The sequence below is a fragment of the Sorex fumeus genome, unplaced genomic scaffold, assembly GCF_029834395.1.
Source record: "Sorex fumeus unplaced genomic scaffold, SorFum_2.1 ptg000129l, whole genome shotgun sequence".
Classification (NCBI taxonomy): domain Eukaryota; kingdom Metazoa; phylum Chordata; class Mammalia; order Eulipotyphla; family Soricidae; genus Sorex; species Sorex fumeus.
The window spans coordinates 5,896,862-5,917,880 of NW_026606186.1; the positions used below are offsets into that span (position 1 = coordinate 5,896,862).

Here is a 21,019-nt window from a genome sequence, read left to right on the forward strand (position 1 = left end):
TTGTTGGCTTATTCACAGAACCCGATTTTGCCAACATCCAAGTGTACTTGATCCTTGTTTAGGAGCCAGTCTCAGCTTGCATATCGTACTTGGTCTGTACATCTCTGTAGTCTCCCTTGTCTGAAATGGCTCCTCAGGTCCGGGGGCTCTTTAGTAACACTGTCAGTTTTAAAGAAAACAGGCCATTTATTTTGCATATTATCCTTCAGTTGAGTTTGTCAGTTTCCTCATGATTAGATTCAGGTTATGCTTTTTTTTTTTTTTTATCAGAATTCCACAGAAGCAAAGTTGTGGAGAGTCTTCAGCGCATGATGTGGGCTAGGGATAACTCGAAGCAGTAGAGCAAGACATGCCCAAGGCTTTTGTCCCAGCACCAGATGCCCCCTGGCGACCCCTGAGCACCTCTAGGTCCAAGCAGCACTAGACCACTGGGAGGGGCCCCCAGTTCTCCCTAATCACTGCAGTGGAGACCCCAAAAAACATAAAAAGAGACTTGCGTAAGTTTGTCTTACTAGTTGTATAATTTGAATCACTGGATTAGTGTTCACTTGGGTTTGAAAGTGTTTCCAGGCTTTCCACTGTAACATTTCTTTCCTGGTGGAACAAATAGACAGCTGTGTAAAATAGCATGGCTTGTTCAGGGATCAGCAGTTCGTTCTCTGTAGCTACTTAAAACATTTGAAGCAAGAGATGGAAAGTCAAAAATTCCAATAACGTGGATGCTGTTGAACCCCACGCCTGGGAGCTCGGGCTTAGCCTGTGGAGCAGGGAAAGCCCCCGCAAGCTGCGGGTGTTTCTGCGTCCTCCTCATTCTGCGCCTCTCAATGTACTTGGCTGTTCGAGCACAAGCAAAGGAGAAATGGTGGTTCCATGAGCTCCTCGCCAGTGAAAGCAGCTACTTGTGTGGCGTCTGGGCAAATGAAAACCTGAGGATGGGGCCCTCTTCTTTTCCGCTTGGACAGGAGGTACAGCAGAGCCGTTTCTGTAGTCCTGTGCACAGAGCGCCCCCTTTCGGCAGGGACCATAGCCAGCAGCGCCAGAGATCAAACCCAAAGCGCGTGCTCCAGCTCACCTTTCCGCAGCCCTGCCGAAAAATGTGTTCTTTGCTCGCTGTAGCAGCACAGAACAGTGCATCTTTAGAAGTAAGAGACGTGAAGTCTTAGCTCTGTCCGATCTTCCCTGAGCAACCTTGAACAATGCCCTTTATTTCTCTGAACTTCATTTTCCTCTTCTCTAAATTGCATAAGATTCAATAATGTAAACCTCCCAAGGTTTTTGTGAAGATTAAATGTGGTAGCATAGATGAGTGTGTTAAGCTTTAAAATACGATCCACAGTTTTGTTTTAACATTGGCACTGCAATAAAAATGAATTGTTTCCCTCACTTCACAAGTTCATGCCATCTGTTTGTTTATTCTGGGCCATACCTGGTGATACTCAGGGCTTACTACTGGCTCTGCACTCAGGGGTCACTCCTGGTAGTGCTTAAGGAGCCCTGGCTGCTATCGAATCTCTCCACTCGAATTTCATGCCACCTTAACGACCTTCATCATCTCTGACTAACCCACAGCTATAGTATATCTTAGAGTCTTAATCATGTCAGATTTTGTTAAAGCAAAGGGACTTTTTTAATACCTCATCATATGGAAAATATATACTTTAAAATGTGTGACATACTTACATTATCTTAAAATTACATTTCCTATAGTGTATAGGAAATTTCCTATAGAAAATTACATTTTCTGTAAGGGATACACATACACCATATGGAAAAAACAACAGTGAAAGAAATGTTAATTTTAGCTTATGGTCTAGGTTCCAACTTGATTCTGCTTGTTCAGTTTCTGTCATCTTAAGCAAAATACTCCATTTCTCTGAGCCTTAGAATCCTTTGCTTCAGGGGCCAGAGAGTGAGCCCAGGGAATAACATGCTTGCCTTGCATGCTTCTGACTCCAGTTCCATCTCTGGTACCCCATATGGACCCCTGAGCAACATCAACAATGATCCTGAGCACAGAGGAGTAAGCCCTGAGCACCTCTGTAAGAATCTCCTCAGGGTCTGAGATACAGCACAGTGGGTAGGGCACTTGCCTTGCATGCTGCCAGCCTGGGTCTGATCCCTGGCACCCCTTAGACTAGGAGTTAAGCCCTGAGCACCTCAGGTATGGATCACCACCTCCCGCCCCCCCCCCAAAAAAAAGAATCTATTCAATAGGACTAATACACTTTTCTAATGGATTTATTTTACTCAGATTAGCACTTGACATAAAGTATATGTCAATCATATACGTTTCCTTATTCATCCAGATAGGGTTAAAGGACAATCTGAACATTCAAAATACCAGAAGATGAAATTGGCAATAAGTAAATCTTTATGGTTTATTTAGTCTTCGAACAAAAAGAAAAACAGGGCCAGAGAGTAAGTCCAGTGGCTAAGGAGGTGTTTACCCCACATGTGGCTGATATGGGTTCGATTCCCAGTGCCACGTCTGTCCCCTGAACTCTGCCAGGAGTGATTCCTGAGCACACAGTCAGGAGTATGCCCTGAGCACTGCCAGGTGTGACTTAAAAACCCAAAGAAAAAGAATCCTTGTTGTATCTGCCAGTGGCAAATCACTCTTTGGCACCTGAAAGACATATAAGGCGTCAGCATTGGAAACAGATGCCATTGAAGACTGTCAACGATGCTGAAACAATAAAATTCCTTGAAAGGAATTGTAAGGATTTTTAGAATTTAAAAAATCAGCCACAGAGGAAGCTCCAAGACAACTTCCAGCATGCATCTGCGTCTGAACCAGGCCCTGCATGTTTTCCCCTCCAAAGTCACAGCAGCCGTGTAAAGCAGGCCGTGTTGCTTCCACGGCCTTCTCAGATGGGGCTGCTAACGCTCTAGCAACACTGAGAATGGAATTTTTAAAATCTTTTTTCACCTTTTAAAATGATTTATTTTTCTTCTCACGGTTAAGGTAACATGGTTATAATAGTGTTAGTAACATTTATGGTTTAGGTAGTTACTACACCACCACACTCAGAGTGTCTCTGAGGCCCCCTTCCCCCCACGGCTCTGTGTCACCTCTAGCCCGCCTCTTCCCTTCCTTCTTCATTTCTCCTCCCACTGTTTGGTGATCTGAGTTTTGTAATCAAGGCCGAGGGTTTGTCATCATTTGGTACTGTCTGTTCCCTTGTTTGTCTCGCTACATGCCTCAGATGAGTGACATCTGGTATTGTCCTCCCTCTCGCCTATTTTGCTTAGCATGCCTTCCAGTTCCATCCATATTTCATCTTCACTACTATAGCAGAGTAGTATTCCTGTGTGTGTGTGTGTGTGTGTGTGTGTGTGTGTGTGTGTGTGTGTATGGGCTGGAGCGATAGCACAGTGGGTAGGGCGTTTGCCTTGCACGCAGCCAACATGGCTGACCCGAGTTTGATTCCTCTGCCCCTCTCAGAGAGCCCGGCAAGCTACTGAGAGTATCTCGCCCGCACAGCAAAGCCTGGCAAGCTACCCGTGACATATTCGATATGCCAAACACAGTAACAAGTCTCTTGATGTTACTGGGCCCGCTTGAACAAATCAGTGAACAACAGGAGGATAGTGATAGTGATGTATATATATATCACAACTTCTGCCTCCTTCATCTACTGAACATTTGGGTCATTTCCACATTGTAGTTATTGAACCAAGCACTGCAGTAAAACTAGGTATGCATATATCTTTGTATCCAGGGAAAGAGAACACACCCAGCAGTGCTCAGAGGCCATTCCTGACTTTATGCTTAGGAGTAATCGCTGGGACTACTCAGGGAACCATGTGAGTTGCTGGGGATCAAACTGGAGTCAGTAGGATGCAAAGAAAGCACCTTAACTCCTCTGCTATCTCTCCAGTTCATGGATATCTTTTCAAATTAATGGTTTTGTGTTTTGGGAATAGATTTCAAGAAGTAAACTTGCTAGATCATACAAGAACTTTGGTGAAACAACAAAGAACATTGATTGTTATTTTTGTATTGATATATGCCATTCTCATTGATGTCAGATAATATGTCATCATCTTTTTTTTTTTCTTTTTGGGTCACACCTGGCGATGCACAGGGATTACTCCTGACTCTGCACTCAGGAGTCACCCCTGGCGGTGCTCAGGGGACCATATGGGATGCTGGGAATTGAACCCAGGTTGGCCGTGTGCAAGGCAAACGCCCTACCCACTGTGCTATCTCTCCAGCCCCTGTCATCATCATTTTAAATAATGCATTTCTAGATCCTGAGAGCTAGCACATTGATTTAGGTGCTTGCCTTACAGCGGTCAACTCTTGTTTGATTCCCAGCACCACCAGGAGTGATCTCTGAGCACAGAAATAGGAGTAAGTCCTATCTATGTACAGCCAGGTGTGGTCCAAAAAAACAAAAGTAAAACTGAAAACCTTGATTTGCAGTCCCCTGATAAGTGGCACTTATATGATAAGTCTCACTAATATTACTTGATGGCCAGGGGATTGGCCTCTTGGGGGTGCTCAGGTCTTCCTCCTGGCTTCCTGCTTGGGAATTACTCCTGGCAATGCTGGGGGGACCATATGTATGCTGTGGATTCTAATTGGATCAGCTGTATGCAAAGCCAAGTGTAAAACCTCCTGTAAAATATCTCTGCAGTAAATACTTTCTTCATATGCCTACTGGCTATCTGTCTTCTTCAGAAAAGCATCTCTTCATATCCTTTCTCTTTTTTTTCGATGGGATTATTAGAGTTTTTGTCATTAAGCAGTATGAGTGCTTATGTGTTTTGGAGATTAGCCTTTTGCTTTGCATATAGGTATTTTCTCCATTCAGTAAGGTGTCTTTTTATTTCAGCTTGATTTTTTAAAAATTCTTTATTGATTGAGATACTGTAATTTACAATATTGTTAATGATGGTTTGTGCTTACGTCATTCCACTACCACAACCATCGCCAGACTACCTGCCCCCTCTCCCAAGGTCCCCAGAGACACCTCCCTTTCACTCCACTGTGGTCTCTGTGGACCCACTCTCTCAGTTCTGTTACCTTTATCTCTTTGTTGCTATCTCTTTCTCCTTATATGTCTTAAGCCTCACATATGAGAGAGACTATCCTGCACCAGCCCTTTCCTTCTGACTTCACTCAGCCTGAGTGGAACGAAGTGTCCTCTTCGTTCCATCCATATCTTGGCAAATTGCATTATTTTGTCTTAAGTGCTACAATGAACGTAGGTGTGCCTATCACTATCACCCCATTGTTCATCGATTTGTTCGAGCGGGTGCCAGTAACGTCTCCATTCGTCCCTGTCACATGGTAGTGTAGCCTGATGGCATATTGGGGCCTCTTTCAGGGCCAGGGGAATCATTGTTACTGTTTTTGGCATATCGAGTATGCCACAGGTAGCTTGCCGGGCTCTACAAGAGGGAGGGAGACTTTTGGGGCAGCCTCTTATCACCTTTACAGGTGTTCTCAGTCAGGCATATATGTGGACAGGATACTCACAGTAGCCTGCTGGGTTCTCTTGGGAGTGAGAACTAGAGAAGAAGAGGTTGCCTGTATCATTTCAAATTTTTTTTTATATTGGGAACTGTTAGATGCCAAGAAGTAGTATGTCACATGCTAGAACATACGGAATATCTATTCCCCCGCCTCCTTTTTTTTTCCAAGAGAGAGATCTCCATATTGCTTTCCTTAGAGATTGAACCAAACAGCATCCCTACTAAAGGTGGATGAGAGTCCCTTTCTCACCTTCACCATGCCAACACTTAGCCTGACTTTAAATTAACCTATATATATATATATAAAATAAATGTAGTTTATACAAATACATAAAATTATGCCATGTAAATATATAACTATAATACCACATAATATAAACTATACTATGAAGCTAAAGAAATTAAGGTGGTATGGTACTAGAATAAATACAGACTCTCAGAGCAATGGCATAGAATTATTGCCTTGAATTAGACCTTTAGACTTATGGACAGTTACTCTGTGACAAAGGAGAAAGGGTGCATGACATGAGACAAGTAAAGCCTCTTCAATAAATGGTATTGGGAAAACTTGAATAGCCATATGCAAAAATATAAAACTGGATCCATATCTCACAAAAACTGATCCAAAATGGATTAAATACCTCTAGATTAGACCAAAATCAAAGACAAGCTGAGAAAAACAGGCAGAACTCTCTAAGATATGGACTTCCAAAGTGAACTCCATCAAACTTAATAGTCTTCATTGTATAAATCTTTCATATTCTTTGTTAAGATATTTGGATTTTTCACACCCTTGGTTAAGGCACTAGATTACTTTTGAACACTTTTTTTTTTTTTATCATTTTGGGTCACACTCAGCTATGCTCACGGGTTACTCCTGGCTCTGCACTCAGGAATTACTCCTGGCGGTGCTCAGGGGACATATAGGATGCTGAGGGTTGAACCCAGATCAACTGCATGCAAGGCAAACACCCTACTGGCTTGTACTTTCGCTCCAGCCCCTTTTGATTTCTCTTCTAGGAAACTCGTATTTTTGTTTGTCTGGGCCACACCCACCTGTGCTCAGGACCTTTTCCTGGCTGTGCTCAGGGGGCACTCCTTGTGGGCTTGGGGTTCCATATGGAGTGCTGTGCATCAAACCTGGGTCTGCCCAGTGCAAGGAAATTGCCCTATCCTCTGTACTATTTCTCCAGCCCCTGGAACTTGAATTTTTAACTAATATATTTGAAGAAAAGAGACTGGGAAGAAGGAAGAATTGGTTACTGAGAGTTCCCTCTGCATAGCATAGCTGCTCTCATATTTTACATAGAATCCTCACACTAGCCTTTACACAGGTTCTAGGCACCCCTCTTTATTCTTCAGTAAAACAAGTTCAGAGAGATGAAAACTTTTGTGTGTAATCATACAGACCAAACAGAAACAGTATTTAGATTCAATAGTGTCTAATTCCAAAACCCAAGAGTGCCAGGAATACTGTCTGATTTAAGGAACTTCAGTTGCCACAGGCACTCAGTATTAAAACTCAACCCTCTTTTTTTGGGGGGGGGTGCTGAGGAGGGGATCCTAAGAGTGCTTAGGGGCCATACCCATTAACTGCCCGCTGTGCAGTGCCTGGGCCCAGAGTTTCTGTGGTGCTACAATACAGGGGGATGGAGTGGGCGTGGGTGGCAGTGAGCAGAGCTGTGTGCTCCGAGGGAGTGTAGGACCCCTTCCCGGAAAGTATGCTCTCCAGACCCAGAACCTTTCCATTTGGGTTTTTTTTGTTTGTTTGTTTGTTTGTTTGTTTGTTTTGTTTTGGGGCCACACTAGGCTGTACTCAGGGCTTATTCCTGGTTCTGTGCTCTGGGCTCACTCTGGCATACGGGGTGCTGGGGATCGATCCTGGGTCAGCCATGTGCAAGGCAAGTGCCCTACCCACTGCACTCCAGTCCCCAGAACCCTTCCTTTTTGAGGCAACCCACCCTGACCTGATAACTTTCTGGTTTTCGTGTTACATATTTTTGGGAAGCAGATAGGTAACAGCTGATTCTTTGAATACTGACCATTCAGTGTTGTTTTGCTATCGTGTTGATGAGAAAACAGATTAATTTCTAGCCATGGCTGCTGTGTGGAAGAACTTGTACATTCTTACATGGGTTTTCTCTGGTTACTCTGATTTCCTCCCACATCAAGAGGATGGTACATCTAGATCATTCCAGTTCGAGTGAGTACAGTCGTGTGTGACTGTACCCTCCAATGGAAGGGGGACAGGTGTCTGTATGTTACTGCACCCTCTGATGGAAGGATGAACAGGCATGTATATGACTGCACCCTCCGATGGAACGGAGGTGTCCTGTCAGGATTGGGTGCTGCTTTGTGCCTTGGCCTCAGTTGCCCATGATCCAGCTCTGAAATAGGTTGGTAATAGATGGATGAGTGGAAAATATTGTTTACTATTAGAAGTATATGGGGTCTTTATTTAGAGTGTTAGTGAGATTTTCGTGAGTAAAAATATGCCATGGGAACTTAACAGTTTTTGTTGTTGTTTTCTTTTTGCACTTGCTTCTGGGTCACACCTGGCAGTGCTCTGGGGTTATTCCTGCCTCTGCACTCAGGAATCACTCCTACCAGTGCCCTGGATCAAATCCTGGTCAGCCTTGTGCAAGACAAGTGCCCTACTTGCTGTACTGTCTCTGCAGCCTCAAGGAACTTAACTTTTATTTATATCAGTTAGCTAATAGTAAAATCGGTCTTTCCCATAATGTAAAATTCTGCTATACATTATTTTACTTTACCTAAGAACCCAGTGTTAATGATTGAGGATGTACTCGGGTATGTTACAGCGAAATTTACTGTCACAGGCTCCCATGATTCTCTGCCAGACACTCCCCTCAGTGACCATCACAAAGGTTTTTCAGAAATACCAGCCTAACCACATCTTGCTCCCTGCATTCTCTCTTACCCTCTGGCTCTTCTGCTTACACTAGCATCCAAATGCTCCGTGATCTGGGCACAGGACCTCTCCAGTCTCGTCTCTGACTACCCTTCCCACATCCACTTGCTCCGTGATTCAGCCACATTCAACCTCTTAGAAATTCTCACAGGGTATGTGTGTGAGAGAGGGGTGAGAGTGGGGGCGGGGACAGGGGGAAGCTCCGTACTTTTAGCTTGAAGAGTCTCTGTACATAGTTCATTCAGCCTGGGGCATCTTTTCCTGCCTGTGTAAATTCTGTTCCTTCCTTAAGACTGAGTTCAGAGTCTTTTTTTTCTTTTCTTTTTGGGTCACACCCAGCAATTCTCAGGGGTTACTCGTGGCTTTGCACTCAGGAATTCCTCCTGGGAGTGCTCAGGTGACCATAGGGGATGCTGGGAATTGAACCCGGGTTGGCCACGTGCAAGGCAAATGCTCTACCCTCTGTGCTGTTGCTCCAGCGCTCTGAGTTCAGAGTCTTAAGAGTCTTCAGAAGGCCTTGCCAAGTGCCCGAGCCCTTGGCAATTGTGCATCGCTGATTCTTCTCTCTGCTCCCGGGCTAGGTGCTTCGTCAGTAGTCGTGGTAAGAGTTTTAGTAATGAGGGGGCACCATTTGGGAGCTGATACTGATTAGAGAATGCTTTTCAATTAAGAAATAGCTATGTAACAGCTTCCTTTTGTGGAGTCACCTGTGTGGGAAATCAAGGGTCAGGGACCTCTATAGACTACTTCTGTGGGAAGCAACTAGTGAGAGTAAATGGATTATTAAAAACAAAAGTTCATTCTCATTATCCTAGAAATTAGACTTGTACAGCCTTCAAATAAAGCAATTTTGGTTAAAAATAGAAATATTATGGGGCCAAAATGACAGTACAACGGGTAGGGCATTTGCATTGCATTGACTGACCTAGGTTTGATTCCCAGCCTCCCATTTGGTCCCCCAAGCACCACTAGGAGTAATTCCTGAGTGTAGAGCCAGGAGTAACCCCTGAGTATTGCCAGCTGTGACCCAAAAAGCAAAAAAGAAAAAAAAAAGAAAGAAAGAAAGAAAAAAAGAAATATTCTATGTATTTCCCCCAGAAATTCCTAAAGCCTGTAGAGGCTTCATCTTGATGATGTGTTTTTGTTTGGTTCGGGGCCACATCAGGCAGTTCTCAGTTTACCACAGCTCTGCTTTGGGCTGTTCCTGCACTTTTCAGGGGACCATGCGGCACTGAGGATTGGACCTGGGCCTCTTGTGTGTAATGCATGTGCTCCAAGGGGCCGGAGAGGAGAGAGAGGATAGGATGGTACAGTGGGTAGGGCACTTACCTTGCACACAACTGACCCAAGTTTGATCCTCAGCATCGAATACAGTACTCCAAGTACCTCCAGGAGTGATTTCTTTTCTTTTCTTTTCTTTTCTTTTCTTTTCTTTTCTTTTCTTTTCTTTTCTTAGTGTGTGTGTGTACGTGTGTGTGTGTGTGTGTGTGTGTGTGTGTGTGTGTGTATGCGTATGCGTGCTTTTTGGGTCACACCCGGCGATTCACAGGGGTTACTCCTGGCTCTGCACTCAGGAATTCCTCCTGGCAGTGCTCAGGGGACCATATGGGATGCTGGGAATTGAACCGGGTCGGCCGCATGCAAGGCAAACTCCCTACCCGCTGTGCTCCAGCCCCCCAGGAATGCTGTTGCTTCAGCCTCCCCAGCACAGAGTAATCCCTGAGCATTGCCAGGTGTAGCTGCAAAACAATAAAACGGCAAGAGAAGCACTTGCACTAGCCTGCTGAGCTCTCTTCAACCCTAGTGGGATTTTTTTATCTCTGGGGCTATTTTTGATGTCCCCTTCATTGAGTTTATTGATCATGTATGGTTTGTGCAGTGCATTTCCAGTATTTGGAGAGACCCAGAAGGATCTCATGCCTATCAGGTAGCCTGGAATCATGGAAAGGGAAAAAATTAAAATAAGAGAAAGAGTATGTGCTTTAATCTTCATGTCACCGGTTGCTCCTTGTGGCTTGGACCAGATGTCTCTTTAGCCTCGTTTGCGTGAGCTTGCTTTGACTGTCTGGCTTATGTTTCCTTCTAGCAATCAGAGAAGATGGCATGCCTGGAGGCAGGAATAAGAGCATTGGGCCTGTCCAGGTGAGTTCTAGGCTTCACGCTTTGGGATCCATCCAGGATTTCTAGACGCTTCTTTTGCTGTTCACCTCGATCCTCTTGTCTGCTGTTTGGGGAGCCGTCTTTGCTTTCATTTCTGTGAAACTGCTCTTAAAGCCTACACATGAGGGGTCAGAGAGACAGTACGGTGTGTAAGGTGCTGACCTTGCACACAGTTTACACTGGTTCTACCCCCAGCACCTTCTGTGGCCCCCTGGGTCCTGCCTGGAGTGATCCCTGAGCATAGAACCTACCGGGCCCTGAGCACCACTGGGTGTGGCCCCCAAAACCTAAAGAAGTGTATGAGGCCTGCACATGAAAGTGGTTTTTATAAAAATGTTAAATGCATAAAATAATTTCTAAAACTTTTTAAAACTTATATTGTGATGGATTTCACAAATAAAGAAAATCAACTCTAGTTCGGAATCAGCCAGAGGATTGGGCAGGGCTGGGGGGTGGGCAGAGCCAGTCACTTGAAATTGTGGATAACTTCGCAAACATTTCAAGACTATTTTGCTGTTAGATACAGCTAAGATTTACTAGCAGAAACTTTATTGACTCATTTATAGGGTAGGGATGATGATAATGCTCATTTAAACCCGTCCTGTATTGTGAATTGAGTCTAATGGGAAGGACAGACCAAGAAACTAATCTCATCATATAGTTAGACATAATGGTATTCTATCCAGGGAGTGCAGAAAGGAGGGACTAAGCGTTATGCTTGGCTGGAGTAACGGTTCGGGATTGAAGATACACCAGGAAAGCATTCTAGAAAATGTAGTTTGTCCTGAACCTTGACGAGAAAGGAGTTAGCTGTGTTACAGGAAAAGTGGGGGCAGACAGCTTTCACTCCTGCTAGGAGTAAAAAGACCTGTAAAAGGACTGTAAAAACACCCAGAGGTGAGTCTATAAGGAATAGCGGGTGCCCCCCAAATGCCAAACTATCTCCGAAGGCTCTGACTGAAAGCCCTCAGCTAGTGGAGACAGCAAGGCTGGACCAGACTTGACAGGCCCAGCAGTCAGGAGCCAAGGTCGGACCACACCCCTCCCTCTCTCTATGGCAGAGGACAGAATGAGCCCGAAGTGCTTGGATCTGGTTTCCAATCTCATCCGTCATTCCTAGCTGGGTACTTCCTGCTGGGAAACCCTTAAGCATCTTCTGGGCCCAGTTCTTCTAGAAGTGTTTATTCACTCCCTATATGGTATAGTCATTGGGCCACAGAATTTAACTCTTGGTTACTTGGGTCTCTTCCTCAGACTCAAGCCCAGACGTGGCACATAATGTGATAGTAGGCCAGTCCATTGTCTGAGCTACAGTATCAATGCATTAATTGATTGATTAATTCAGTAATTGGTTCAATTAAATATTCATTAGACTGAGGAACATCTTTCTCACTAGGAAGATCTACAGGAAGGTACATCATTAGCACTTAAGTGAACGTTTGTTTTATCACCCTACGTGCATTTTTCAGTACTTTTTAAAATACTATCATAGCTCTAGGTTGTGTGGTTGATATTTTTTTATCATCCATTATCATAAGAGCTCTTAAAAACAGTAGTAATAAAGTTATCTGTCCGCTTTCTGTAATTGGTACATAATAGGACTTTCTCTAAATATGTGGTAATGTATCAATTTATTTTTCTTTCAACTGTCGATATTTTATTTTTAACAATAGCTTATTTCCCCCCTCCTTCCGTTTGTTGCTGCTGTCACAGTGATGTCTAGAGGTCACACACTTGGTGGTGGTACCCATTGGGGTTGCCCATCTGGGTTGTGGTACTCCCACAGTCAGCCCCAGAGAGTAGGTTCGTCGTATACTCTGGCTGACATGCCTGCATATATGCGTGTCAGAGGTTTAATCTAGTTGGGATGCTTGCTCACCTTCCCGGCGGTTGTGCTTGTGTGTAGATCTCCACACGTGTCCTTGCCAGGAATCACACACCCCGGCCTGTCACACATATCGAGTTTCACGCTCTGTTGTGACCGTGCTGACTCCAGACAGCAGTGCTGCGGGAACTGTCATAGGAACTTGCTGTTGTGAGCAGCACCAGGGCTCACGACTCAAGACTTGATGCTTGCAGGTGCCTGCAGCCACTGAGTCATCTTTTAGGCCCCACCTAGTGGCTGAAGTACCAGAAATAATTAATTACGGAACTTAGTATTAAATAGTTACAGTTGATTTGCCCAAGATTGTACAAGAAAGTCACCTGACTGTAGAATTCATATGCTTACCAATTATGTTATTCTGCCTCAGAATATACAGGATCGGGAGTGCATAGGACTGAAAATCCTGTCCAGTAATAATACAAGGGCTCACATGAAAGACAGCATTTGAGCTGAGTCTCTTGGGGCCACGCCAGCAGTATTCAGTATTCAGCAGTATTAACCCCATCTCTGTTCTCAGGGATCACTTCTGGCAGGCTTGGGGGGGCTATCTGGGGTACCCAGGATTAAACCTGCTTTGACCGTGTGTGAGGCAAATGCCCTACCCACTGTACTGCCTCTCCAGCCCTCCCTGGACTCAGTCTTAAAGGACTAGTAATAAGTTTGTTATTAAAGAGTTGTTGGGCCAAGAGAGAGTACACGGGTTAAGGCTTGCTTGCACATCGCTAACCCCAGTTCAATCCCGAGCACCAATATGGTCACCCAAGCACTACCAGGAGTGATCCCTGCACGTCAGGTGTGGCCCAAAGCAAAACAAAAAGTAGTGTTGTTTCAAGGGTAGGAATATATTCAAGGTCAGAGGGGGCTGTTGAAGGACCTACAGGCCTTCTGACGAGAGAGTAGGGGTCAGTAAGTTAGGACAAGGCCTGGAGTGTGGAGAGAGAGATTCAGGAACAAGAGTTTCTCTCTGAAGCTGAAGCAGAGGGTATCCTGTGGATCCAGTCTAATGTATTGATTCCTTCTCAAAGATATCCGAGGAAGAGATTGAGAGGATCATGTCTGGGCAGGAATTCGAGGAGGAGGCCAATCACTGGAGCAACCCTGGTGACAGCGATCACAGTTCGCCTGGGAACAGAGCTTCAGAGAGCAACCAGCCCTCTCCCGGCTCCACCCTGTCCTCCAGGTGAGCTCCAAGGGGGAGATCTTGGGGCTGAATGTGCCTGCCAGTCCCTCTCAGCCACGGTGCTCTTGCTCCCTCAGCCTTAGGAGTCAGACCCCGGATGATGGAAAGCACATTGCCCAGCCCATTTCTTGCTGAAGACCTTGAAAATGTCAGCAGTCTCTTGTGCAGACTGATAAATGCTATAGATGCTATCTGTGCCCGTTCATTCTTCACCTAAGAGAATACTCGAATTAGCACTTTCGTCTTGTTTACTTTTACCACATGACAATATTGAACCATCATGTCTTCATATCAGGAAGATTTTTGTTTTGTAAATTTCAGGAAACAAAACTTTCTGTTTGTCAGATTTGCTACTAGTTTGGAAACACTAGTGACTCAAGAATCTTGATTGCTTCGTGTGAATTAGTTATTAGCTACCAAGAAAAATCTCTTCTCCCCAGAATATTTCTTATATAATCAGAATCAACAAACTTTGTGTAAGGCCAGATGGTAAATATTTGAGGCTACAGCTCATCTAGTCTAGTTTCCACTACTCCGCTCTGGCATTGTAGTTTGAAAGCCATAGACAGTATAGAAATGAATGACTGTAACTATTCCAGGAAATTTTTTATTTGTTTGGCTTTTTTGGTTTATTTTGGGGCCACACCCGGAGATGCTCAGGAATTACTCCTGGCACTGCTCAGAGGAACATCTGGGGATCGAGCCTGGGTCAGCCATATGTTAAGGCAAGAGCCCTCCCCACTGTACTATGGCTTCAGCCCCCATTAAACCTCCTTACCAAATCAGACCTTGAGCCAGTTTACCTCCTTCTCTAATAGATGGATCTGGGTGAAACTTCAGGGGGATTTTTTAAACTGATGGACAGAGTGGTAAGAGTTTTCCCAGAAATAAAGGAAGAAGATCAGATTCTGTTTTTTCTTGATATTGCAACCTTCATTCATTTACTTGTTCCTTTATTCTTCACTTAAATACAGGAGTTGCTGCCATGTACTCCTCTATAGCTAATAGATTTGTTCTATTATCTTCATAGCTAATAGATAACCTGTTAATTGCCTCCTAGCACTACAGGGTCCAAACACCCACCTCTGTAATCGTATTCCATGAGTTTCCATTAAAAACGCTCCTTGGTGATACCTGTACAAAGAAACCATTCAGCCAGTATGTGTCCAGTACCGGCTCTGCCCAGTGCTAGGTGTCCAGTGATAAGTGACGCACACAGTTCCTGCCCAGTGAGGGAGACGTGTGTGGAACCATTCCTGAGACTGCTTCCTGTGAGGGCAGCCGTCCTGGGGGGATCCTGCTTGACCCGAGACTCTCTTTCCCCAGTAGGTCGGTGGAGCTCAATGGATTCATGGCCTTCAGGGAACAGTACATGGGGGTGTCTGTCCCGCCACACTATCAGTATATACCGCACCTTTTTAGCTACTCTGCCCACTCGCCACTGCTGCCCCCCCAAGCTCGCAGTCTGGACCCCCAGTCTTACAGCCTGATTCACCAGCTGGTGTCGGCCGAGGATCTGGAGCCGCTGGGCACACCGATGCTGATCGAGGATGGGTGAGTGGGAGTCCTGCCACCTGCCCGCCCCGCCCGCCTCACTCCTGCACCCCGGGCTTCAGGACAAGCTGGCGGCTAATGAGTGCGTGAGGAGAACAAATCTCAGAGATCAGTTTAATACTTAGCCTGGGAAGTCATGTGTCATCATTATGTTCTTGAGCAGCTTTTCTCTCAGAGGTGTGGGGTTGTTTGTCAGTCCCCGTCGAATCGGGATTAAAGGTTTTTGTTCCTGCGTGGGCCTAGGTAAGCCAGGCCGTGGGATGGGTCTGAACACTGTGCACCAGAGATAAGCTGTAAGTGTGGGGATAACCCATCGGGTTAGCTCCTCAGCAAGGTACACGAGGCCCTCACCGGTCATGGCCCTCCTGCTTCCTAGCAACAGGCCTTCGGAGAGGCGCCCTGCGTTTTCTGCTCCGCCTGCTAGCCCAGTGGGTGGGAGGAATAGCAGTCCTCTGGCGTTCCCTGAGTAGATAATAGTTCGGCCTTTTGGCCTACCTGTTGCTGTATCAGTTATTCCTTTGGCCTGGAGCACGGCTTGCATGTTACCACAACTTAATGCCCCTACTCCCCCCTCCCTCCCAAAAAAGCATCCGGCAATTTCTAAAGTTAGTTTCCTGTTTCAGAAGTGAAAATTTAAATATCTTCCAGAAGACCAGACAAAATCTTAATTAGTCCAGGCATGGGGTGGTGGTGAAGATACGTGCCTTCAGGCCTTGACAATAAATCATGGAGACCCCCCCGCCCCTCACATCCATTTGAGAAATGCTTGACTCTCCCTCTCAGCAGCAGCTAAGACCCGAGCAAGCCTGAGTCCTGATCTCTGCCCACCAGGGGGTGCAGTGAGAGCAGGAAACGCTTCCGAGCAGGTTCTCCTGGCCGGCTGGCCCTGAGGCTCAGTATAGTGGCCGCCCCAGTGGCCAGTGGGGCCGAAGCCACACTCTAATGCCGGAGTGAGCGGTAATTTTCTGGAAGGAATAGAACACTGGCCACCGGCACTCAAAGCCCTGCTCCCTGGTGGGTGCCCAGACTGCTAAGCTTCCTCTCCTCTCTGCATCCTTCTCTCATCCCCACCTCTCCAGAGATTGCGGCTGGCCCAGACCTGCCCCCTTATCATTAGGCTAAAGTGAGAGCTGGAGGTACTTGTCCCAGGGCAAGGAGCACACTGCCAGCCCTCTGTGCCCTCGGGAGTGTCCTCTCCCGGTGCCCTCTTCTCTGGCCAGCGGAAGTGACTTTTCCCTTTCCTTCCCCAGATATGCTGTGACCCAGGCCGAGCTGTTTGCCCTGCTCTGCCGCCTGGCTGACGAGCTGCTCTTTAGGCAAATTGCCTGGATCAAGAAACTGCCTTTCTTCTGTGAGCTCTCAATCAAAGATTACACGTGCCTGCTGAGCTCCACGTGGCAGGAGTTAATCCTGCTGTCCTCCCTCACTGTCTATAGCAAGCAGATCTTTGGGGAGCTGGCCGACGTCACTGCCAAGTACTCGCCTTCCGATGAAGAGCTGCACAGGTAAGGGTTGCTTGTCAGGGGATGAACCCTGCGCCCTGCTTCATCCCTGCAGGGCAGGTGAGCACAGGAAAGCCCCCCAGGGCTCTCTGTGACTTCACCCACTGGCTCTGCCAATCCAGTCAGTTATTTGATCGTCAGATTCTGCATTTATTCTGGATTCCCCCGGAAGTTTTTGGCAAGTGATAGTATCATTCACCAAAGCATAGGGTGCTAAGAAGTTCATAAGATCACAGCTGGATTATGGAAGTAAAATAGCATTTCTGAGAAAGCAGAAACACTTTGCCTCCAGGGTGAAGTTCTGAGCTGTTGTTCCCAGCCCAGCGATCATACTCAGGAGTATGTAGGCCGCTGATTGGCTATTTCTTCCTATCCTCTCATTTCTCACGGTCTTGAACATATTGTAGGTGATATTCAACTGATTTCATAGATGAGAAATTAAATTTCAGGCAGACTTATTCTTGAGGTTTTCAGGTTGGAGCTAGAGTTGCATTGGAACTTTTGCTTGCCCAACTGGAAGCTATAAGCTCTCTTTCTGGGGTTGGAGGGAGGGATGTGGGAGTGCGGGATGGGGTCACAGTGATGCTTGGGTGCTGTTCTGGTGTTTGAGACCCTGAGTGCTGGGCACTGAGCTCCAGTCTGGAGCCACCTCTCAGGTGCAGCCGCAGCTTAGGCATTTGGGCTCCATCTGGAGACTTAGAGCACACAGTAACACCCCCAAATCAGGATGGATGATCTGTTGATATAACTGTCTTGGCTTATTATTTTATATAATTTCATACATAAGAAAAATGTTGTTTGGGCTGGAGCAATAACACAGTGGGTAGGGCATTTGCCTTGCACATAAGCCAACCCGGGTTCAATTCCCAGCATCCCATAAGCACCACCAGGAGTAATTCCTGAGTGCACAGCCAGGAGGAACCCCTGTGCATCTCCAGGTGTGACCCCCCCAAAAAAAAAAGTCACATTCAAGTAGGCTTTTCAATAATTCACCTTTGTTGGACACTTTAAGCACCAAGAAGAGAGAAGAACGGAGCCCCTTCTTTTTTTTCATGAGGACAGGGGTGCACCCTCCTTCTTCCAGGACACTGGAGCATAAAGAGAAGCCATGAATTCAGCTGGGGCTGAACTCCAGAACGACCCTCAAGCACTGGGCTGATGGAGGGGTGGATGTGGGCACTGGCTCCCGGGTTGTTTGCTGATATTTTCTCATCCATGAGCTTACTTGCTGCAGGGTGATCTGTAAATAACAGTTTTGAACCCAGCTGACACTTGATCCTGCACACAGAGTTCATCTGATCTTGCAGATGACCTTCCCCCTTGTCGCCATCAGTGTCAGCGTGACTGTGGGCTCCGCTCTGGTCAGGGCACTGGGTTCCTCAGGCCTCTGCAGGTTGGGCCGGAAAGGGCTCCTGGCGCCCCATCCCACTGAGCCCCAAGAGTGAGGCAGGGTTTGGTTGTAACTGAATTAGGAATATTTTATTTCCTTAGAAAGCTTCTTACCAAGGAGAATTTAGAGCAGGATTGTCTGGTAGTCTATAGCCTCAAAGGGCTTTTAAATTGATGCAAAATTAAAGATTCAGTTCCTGGCTTGGACTAGCCACAATGGGACTCGCGGCTACAGAATATGCCACTCAGCTCGAGAACATTTTCGTGTTCCCTAAAAGCCCTGTTGAATGGCGCTGACTCTGGAAACCAGCCTTCCTGCTGAGCGTTCGGGTGTGTCTCACTATGAAAGTCCGCTTGTTGTCGGGGCTGTGAATCTACCCTAAAATTGTTTCTTGGACAGGTGAGAGTTAAATGTCAGCACGTTGTATGAGCTCGTATTCATTTGCGGAGCACCTCTTATCTCTAGAGGGATTCTGCCATCACAGCGGCCACCCTTCTGGGAATGCCCTGGAGATTATGCAGGGCACCCACACACAGAGCCCACTTCTAATCCTTCAAGCTGCCTGCCTGGTTGCAGACCCAGTTTCTGATCCTGCAGCGAGAACTCCTATGTCTGGTATGGGAGGCTGAGCAGTAAATAGGAATAGTATACAGCCTTGAAGGCGGACGAAACTGTAGACTCACTAGGGTGAGCATGCAAGTCCAGACCGGAGAGAATGGGCACCTCTCCTCACATAGCAAGATGCTGACCATAGGGAAAGACATTTGAACCACATATCTAGAAGATGGGTTCTTTAGGGAGAGTATAAAGAATGGGGAGAAGACCGGATGATGACACAGAACATTAGAAGTAAGAGAATCTGGATGATTGATAGGTTCTCTGGTTCTCTGGCAGAGAACAGGAAAGCAATTCTGTGGAGCAGATGAAACATATCTGAGGGACACAGGAAGGTACAAAAAAGATGGGTCGAGAAGATGCTCAAATGCTGGTCTCTAGAATTTGGAGGGAGCAAAGAGATATTCCAGTGGGTAGGATACTTGCCTTGCATGTGGCCTACCCAGATTTGATCCTCAGCACCATGTACGGTCCCTCGAACTCTGCCAGGATCCCTGAACATGGCTGGGTGTGATCCAAAAACACAACAGAAGAATTTGGATTTCACTGTAAAACTGTTAAGTCACATGATGTATTTCAGTAGAGCAAATAAGTTGTCAGTAGCCGTGTGGCGAGGTCCCTGTGGCTGTAAATCTCAGGATAGATTAGCATTGGCGGGGGGCTGTGTCCATACGGCTATGGATATGGGCTGGTAATTCCATAGCTCGGCTCGAGAAAATATGGTCTGGACATGACTGCAGTGACCACGGGCAGCAGAGGGGACAGCGGGATTGGGCGGTGGCAAGGAGGTGGGGTCAGTGGGACTTGCGAGTGTGGAAGATTAGCGGTGCCGCTCCGCAGTGGGCACGAATTCAGCTGGCCCGGGCGGTGGAGTCCAAGAAGAAAGGGCTAGAAGATCAGACCCAGCATGTCCCAGACAGGAAGAGGGAAGCGTTGAGCTGCTGCTCCCCATCACCAGGAGGGAAGCCCGCCCGCCGCTGGGAACCCAGGGTGGGTGTACAGTCCGTAATTGGCCCTGGTGTTCTCCTACCTTGCCTGTTCCCGTGTCACTCCCACTCCTCCAAAATGCCTCCGCTTTTCACAACTCCGGAGTGCAAGTGAGTTCCTGCTGTCACGAGAAGGCTTTCGCAGATGATGCATGGCCACCTCCTTTCCTGTCTCCAATAGGGAATCAGATTTATGATGCCGGTTTTCCTTAATCAGGCTGTTAATCAGACAGGGAGCTGGGTGAATTTGATTTAAAACAGATTGTAGCACCAGCCAGCGACTGCTCCTAGCCCTAGACCCCTTCCCATGCAGGGGAAGATGCCGCACACTTTCAGTGAGCCCTTGCTGCATTTCTGCCACATCTGGAAAATTTCCCTACCCAGAGTGCAGCAGGGAACAGATGGCAGTGGTTTCGTTTACAAAATGGTTGTTTGGGGGCCACAGCTGGCTATGCTCAGAGCTTATTCCTGGCACTGCTCAGGGATCATATGGGTGCCAGGCATTAAGCCCACATCAGTTGCATGCAAGTCACATGCCCTACCCACTGTACTGTCCCTCTGGACCTACAGTCTTCTTCCCCCACCCGCCCCCATACTGGGAGTGATGATGCTGTTAGGAATAACAACTAATGGGGCTGGAGTGATAGCGTAGTGGATAGGGCATTGTGCATGCTTTGTACACGGCTGACCCAGGTTCCATTCCCAGCATCCCATATGGTCCTCCGAGCACCGCCAGGAATAATTCCTGAGTGCAGAGCCAGGAATAACAGCTAACAGCTGCAGACCTTTCTTATGCTAATTCCTATCAGAAGTGCTGGTTAGGTTTTGTTGTGGTGGTTTTGCCCTCACCACCACCTTCTGGGACCTGTACTTACTTGCTATCCCTGTTCTACAAGTGCAGAGCATGAGATTCAGAAAAGTGAACACATGAGACCAACACAGCATAAAAAAACGAAGTTAGGATTATGCTCCAGATCACTGGCCTCTTTACATTGCCCCGACACTAAATTCCGTAGCTTTCTCGAATGTTTTTGGCTTTTTGGAATGTGTTCTGGAGCCGCAATCTGTCTTTCACCCTGGAGTCTCGCTGTCGATCCCGAGATGGCAGATTCTGGAAGGTTGGCTCCTCGGGAAGGTGCACATAGACCAAGAAGAAAGAGGCGATGGGGCCTGTTGGTCCCCTTAATGGGACATAACTTACTTGGTGTCAGTTTCAATTGCTGACTGAATGGTCCAGTGGTTTGGGGGATATTGGCAGGAATGTTTTCCTTGTCGCAGAGTGTGTGTCTAACGGGAACCTGGAAGAAGAATGGGGGTGTTTGTCCAGCTCT

The 21,019-nt window shown here is 46.7% G+C and overlaps 1 protein-coding gene across 2 annotated transcripts in view; it reads left to right on the forward strand.

Annotated features, from left to right (window-relative positions):
* The window catches only part of NR6A1 (nuclear receptor subfamily 6 group A member 1), a 201,108-nt gene that overhangs the window by 170,242 nt on the left and 9,847 nt on the right, over positions 1 to 21,019 (forward strand). Inside the window, exons 4-7 of one of the 2 annotated variants that reach the window (XM_056138654.1) lie at positions 10,503 to 10,558; positions 13,487 to 13,641; positions 14,968 to 15,195; positions 16,446 to 16,700. In XM_056138654.1, coding sequence (XP_055994629.1) covers positions 10,503 to 10,558; positions 13,487 to 13,641; positions 14,968 to 15,195; positions 16,446 to 16,700 — 694 coding nt within the window. The remainder of the gene's footprint in view (positions 1 to 10,502; positions 10,559 to 13,486; positions 13,642 to 14,967; positions 15,196 to 16,445; positions 16,701 to 21,019) is intronic. The other variant, XM_056138655.1, reaches the window with a different exon arrangement.